This window comes from Drosophila santomea, chromosome X (genome assembly GCF_016746245.2).
Source record: "Drosophila santomea strain STO CAGO 1482 chromosome X, Prin_Dsan_1.1, whole genome shotgun sequence".
Classification (NCBI taxonomy): Eukaryota; Metazoa; Arthropoda; class Insecta; order Diptera; family Drosophilidae; genus Drosophila; species Drosophila santomea.
The window spans coordinates 20,521,593-20,527,063 of record NC_053021.2 but is presented as its reverse complement, the minus strand read 5'-3'; the positions used below and the strand labels follow the sequence as shown (position 1 = coordinate 20,527,063).

The window sequence follows — 5,471 nt, the reverse complement described above, 5'->3', positions numbered from 1 at the left end:
CTACCACTAGCATATTTTAAGTTTGACAATTGTATTCAAGCTAATAGATTTCAAGGCAACAAGTTAAATTTTCGTAATTTATCTGAGAACAGTTACGTTTTTTTTGTGCTTACGGTTGCTTTAGTCTTCTCTTAGCATATACAAATGTCCTTGCCTTAGTTTCAAACTTTCGTTTAAGCGCATCTCATATATTATGACAAATTTTGATCATAAACTAAAAAAACACATATCCCACTGTGCGGTGGTTGAAATAGGTTTTTCGCTCTCTTCTCTCTACATCGCGTTCGCTCCCACGGAGAACCAAAAACAGCTGGGATATAAGCGCAGGAACAGCCGGTTATGAATTGCCGATTTGAATACCAGCCGTGCTTTTAGTAACTCACTAATAGTAACTTATCATAAATTAAGAATTAACTGTCGAAGAAACCGCAATGAGCCGACAAAGGTAGTGAATAAAGGGAAACAATAAAAACGCGCCAGCTGCCAGAGTTGTCACCCCTAATACCGATAACAAGGCAATAGCACGCAATAATCGATTGCACTCTGCGCTCTTTGCCACGAATTGCAAGTTTGCGATTCCGTCGCATTCAAGTTTCAGCCATAGTTTTGTGCAAAAACGTTAGTAATAGTAAGTTAGCAGTGCGAAACAAGTAATCCTGGACACCCGTAGTACGAAAAAAAACGAACACCGGTGACTTGGGGGCTTTTGCATCGAATTAAGCAGCGCCGAAAAAAGCCGGCAGGCGGAAGAGCGAAGAAAATGACGCTGGACGTGGGCGGCGTCGCCAGGGGACTGCTCACCTGGGACAAGCAGGAGCACCTGGTCAAGCTGGCCATTCTTATTCTGGCAGCGGTTTTATGTGAGTAAATAGCGCTTATTCGGAATTAGCCGAGTGGGCGTTGTGAAAAAGTCAAACATTCGCATCTGGTTCGAGCTTCTTCGCTATCGATAGCTACTACCGCTTGTGATGGAACTTTCTGGTGAAATTAGCCAGAGACGGTTGGATAAAATCGGCACGCTCTCTAACAGCTTACATTCACAAATAAAACAAATATTTTTTTAAAGTTTCTAAATTTTGGAACTTTATCTAAAAAAAAAGACCTAGCTATAAATATCTTCCCATTGCCATGTTGTAGAATATCGACTTTTCAGCCCTGCGAGAATATCGATAGCTCGATAAACGCTGGCATGTGTCATCACTTGCCGCCTGTCTTCCTCTTGCCACCGCCGACTGAACTTCCTTTTCCTCTTGCATTTCTGGGCAGCATTCGCCACACGCTTGTTCTCCGTGCTGCGATTCGAGAGCGTGATCCATGAGTTCGATCCGTACTTCAACTACCGCACCACGCGGTTCCTGGCGGAGCAGGGCTTCTACAAGTTCCACAATTGGTTCGATGACCGCGCCTGGTATCCCCTGGGCCGCATCATCGGCGGCACCATCTATCCCGGACTGATGCTCACCTCGGCAGCCCTGTACCGCCTGATGTGGCTGCTCAACGTGACCATCGACATACGGAACGTGTGCGTCTTCCTGGCGCCCTTCTTCTCCTCGCTGACCACGCTGGTGACCTACGCCCTCACTAAGGAGATACACGTAAGCCACCATCCCTTAAAGATTCTAGTCCATATAATCGTACTTCTCCCGACTGCCTAAAGTACAACTTTTGACACTAAAACGTACATACATAAATAATCATGTAACTAAACAATAGTCTTCCTTTAATTGCACTTGGCACCGTGTATTGTGGTAAAGTAACCAGTTCTTGAAATATATAAAACTATTTTGGGGCCTAATTCAAACTTGAAACCAAAAATCTATCTTAAATAGTCTATAAATAATGATATAATGAATCGAGTTAAGGTAGTCGGGCAGAATAATATTCCGTTTCGAGGTTAAATTCCACACGTGGTTCTTATAGTTCTTTCCTCTTTGTAGAGCACTGGAGCTGGACTGGTGGCCGCCGCTTTGATCTCCATCGTTCCGGGTTATATCTCTCGATCTGTGGCGGGATCGTACGACAATGAAGGCATCGCCATTTTCTGCATGCTCTTCACCTACTATTTGTGGATCAAAGCGGTGAAGACGGGCACAATCTTTTGGTCGGCAATGTCGGCCTTGGCCTACTTCTATATGGTTTCCTCGTGGGGAGGATATGTCTTTCTGATTAACCTAATCCCACTGCACGTGCTAGCACTGATGATTACCGGACGTTTCTCGCACAGGATCTACATAGCATACAGCACGCTTTACTGCGTGGGCACCATACTGTCGATGCAGATCTCATTTGTGGGATTCCAACCCATCCAGAGCTCCGAGCACATGCTGGTAAGTGTAACTATTTTGTGTAATGCTATGCAGTCTAGCGATGTGTGATCTGTTGTGATGAATACATTTTAAATTCTTGATAGGAAGAGTATGAAACATAATGAGTACCAAAAACCTAGCTGAATTGATCACTAAAAGAACACAAATTGAAATTAATTGCAACATCAAAGCGAAGGGAGTGTTTATCGTTTGTTTTCCTTTACAGGCATTGGGAACCTTTGGCCTGTGCCAGATTCACGCCTTCGTCGACTATCTGCGCTCGCGCATTCCCAAGGATCACTTCGACTTGCTCTTCAAGACGTTAGTTTCCAGTGTTTTAACTGTAGTGTTCATTGTGGGCACTCTGCTCACGCTTACCGGGAAAGTCTCCCCCTGGACCGGCAGATTTTACTCGCTACTGGATCCGTCCTATGCCAAGAATCACATTCCAATCATCGCCTCGGTATCGGAGCACCAGCCTACATCCTGGTCGTCTTTCTATTTTGATCTGCAGGTAGGTAACGTGCTAGTTTCGTAGGAAACTGAGCTTAAACTAAATATTAACTAAACTTGCAAACTCCTAAATCGACTATTTGTGCATTCAACTATACAGTGCCAATATCATATCTCTCTTTGTGTTTAATGAATACTTACCAAAACAAAATAGGACTTTTTTTTACCTAATGCAATTAAAAAGATCTTTCTGCCGAGGATGAGAACTCAACCACGATGCGAATGAGATGCGCCTTAATGCATTGAGTGATTACCTTGCACTTTGATCGCTGAGGCAGTTAAATAAATATTACTCCTTTTCACTAAACCATCCAATAGGTAGTTAATTCATTGGTTTCCTTTTAAATTTATCTTGCAGATCCTAGTGTTCCTCTTTCCCGCTGGCCTTTATTTCTGCTTTTCCAAGCTGACGGACTCGAACATCTTCATTATCTTGTATGGCGTCACCAGTATTTATTTCGCCGGAGTAATGGTGCGTCTGATGCTGGTCCTGGCGCCCGTGATGTGTGTGCTGTCCGGAATTGCCATTTCGCATCTGCTGGCCAAGTATATCAAGAGCGTGGATGCTGGAAGCTCGGCGAAGCAGGGAGTGGAAAGCAAGCGGCAGCACAAGAAGCTGGAGCAGCAGACGGGAGGCGTAAAGAGCGAGGTGGCCATTGGATTCGTGGGCGTCATCACACTGATGTTGATAGTGTACACGCTGCACTGCACCTGGGTCACCTCGGAGGCGTACTCCTCGCCCAGCATTGTGTTGAGTGCCAGGTCGCACGATGGCGGCCGTATCATCTTCGATGACTTCCGCGAGGCCTACTATTGGCTGCAGATGAACACTCCGGAGGTGAATATGCAGTTTAGATTGCCCATTTGTCGAGTGCTCTGTCAAGTTAGCCATAGAAAATTAAAACATTGTCGAAATGCAATCATATGTGGCTTGTACGTCTGAATTTTCATCTGGCTAAGTTGGCAACACGAGATTTTCGCATCCTTATGATGACTACATTGTAAATTCTTGATAGGAAGAGTATGAAACATAATGAGTACTAAAACAACCAAGCTGACCAAACACAGTATTCCTTTCATTTTGAAAATATACGTTAAGTCCGCGTATTGACCGTTTCGTAATGTATTTTTCAGGACGCTCGCATTATGTCCTGGTGGGACTACGGCTACCAGATAACGGCCATGGCCAATCGGACGATATTGGTGGATAACAACACTTGGAACAACACACATATATCGCGCGTTGGCCAAGCGATGGCCTCGTCGGAGGAGAAAGCCTATGAGATAATGAGGGAGCTGGATGTGGATTACGTTCTCGTGATCTTCGGAGGGCTCACTGGCTACTCATCGGACGATATTAACAAGTTCCTGTGGATGGTGCGCATTGGCGGCAGCACGGATCGTGGTGCGCACATCCGCGAAAAGGACTACTATGCGGCCAACGGGGAATTCCGTGTGGACAAGGAGGGCTCACCTACTTTGCTCAACTGTTTGATGTACAAGATGTGCTACTATCGCTTCGGGCAAATGTACACGGAAGGTGGCAAGGCCCAGGGCTACGATCGAGTTCGGGCGGCCGAGATCGGCAACAAGGACTTTGAACTGGATGTCCTGGAGGAGGCGTACACCACCGAGCACTGGCTGGTGCGCATCTACAAGGTCAAGGATCTGCCGAATCGCGGAGTCTAAGAAGGAAGTCGCAGTCATTCCGCTCTATTCTGTGTTCTGTACATTAGCTAACTCTATCTGTCTCCATCTATCTCGAATATTTGGCAATCTCTCTCGCTCTAGGAGTACTAATTGCTGCGTTCTCTTGCTTTACCCGTCATGTATTTAGTTTTACACTTGCACTTAACCACAAAAACAAAGTATTTTTTTTATATTTTTACAAATATCTCAAGTGTACCAGAAGCGTGTGGCTTCTTAAGCAAGAAAAGAGCATGTAAGCGAACCGAACGAAATACATATATATGTGGCAAACTATCATAATTATCTTGAAGTTTTATTGACACTACAAGTGGGGAGCACGTCCTACTCATGGTATCTACTTTAGAAACAAGAGAGAACGCTATAGTCTAGTTCCCCGACTATCTGATACCCGTTACTCAGCTAGTGGAAGTGCGAAGGAGAAAAGTTTTTGGCGGTTTGTGTGCGTGGTAAAAAGTTTTTCTGAAGATCGATAGAAATTTATAATACATACTAATAAAAAAATGAAAAATATCAAAACACTACGAGTAACGGGTATAATAAATCTGCTACGAGAAATTCTATAAAGGAATGGGATTGTTAGTCTCGTAAAGTGCAATGCGGCGAAAGAATGTTTAAACTTAATGTACTGTTTGGTTCAAATGGAAATTACTGCATTGCAACTTATCTGGTTTGGAAGAATCATCTCGATAATATCTGATTTTGTTGTATTCAACTAATAATTATTTAAGTTGCCAATACTTACCACTATGTAGATGGCACTTTAATACTTGTATCTCTAAACTAATAGAAACCCAACTTGCCTTTGTAATACAAAAGGTCCTTCAAAAGTTATCCCCTAAATATACGAGTATTTAAACGGAAAAATTTATTGGTTTTGTTTATAAGCATGAGAATGTAGTAAATGGACAGCCTCTTAGAAAGAAACCTATAAAGTGAATAAAG

At 43.6% G+C, this 5,471-nt stretch overlaps 1 protein-coding gene and 2 non-coding genes across 3 annotated transcripts; all 3 read left to right on the top strand.

Annotated features, from left to right (window-relative positions):
- Window positions 1–532: 532 nt before the first annotated feature.
- LOC120457084 (dolichyl-diphosphooligosaccharide--protein glycosyltransferase subunit STT3A) lies at window positions 533–4,808 on the top strand. The gene is made up of 6 exons (XM_039644263.2): window positions 533–860; window positions 1,267–1,595; window positions 1,938–2,327; window positions 2,533–2,820; window positions 3,178–3,657; window positions 3,954–4,808. The coding sequence occupies exons 1-6, from the start codon at window positions 761–763 to the stop codon at window positions 4,506–4,508; spliced, it is 2,142 nt and encodes a 713-aa protein (XP_039500197.1). The 5' UTR covers window positions 533–760; the 3' UTR covers window positions 4,509–4,808.
- Window positions 2,375–2,456, top strand: LOC120457423. The gene has a single exon (XR_005616948.1). It is a non-coding gene; the product is annotated as a small nucleolar RNA Me28S-U3344 (small nucleolar RNA).
- On the top strand, window positions 3,800–3,884 carry LOC120457424. Its single transcript, XR_005616949.1, has one exon. It is a non-coding gene; the product is annotated as a small nucleolar RNA Me28S-U3344 (small nucleolar RNA).
- Window positions 4,809–5,471: the final 663 nt, after the last annotated feature.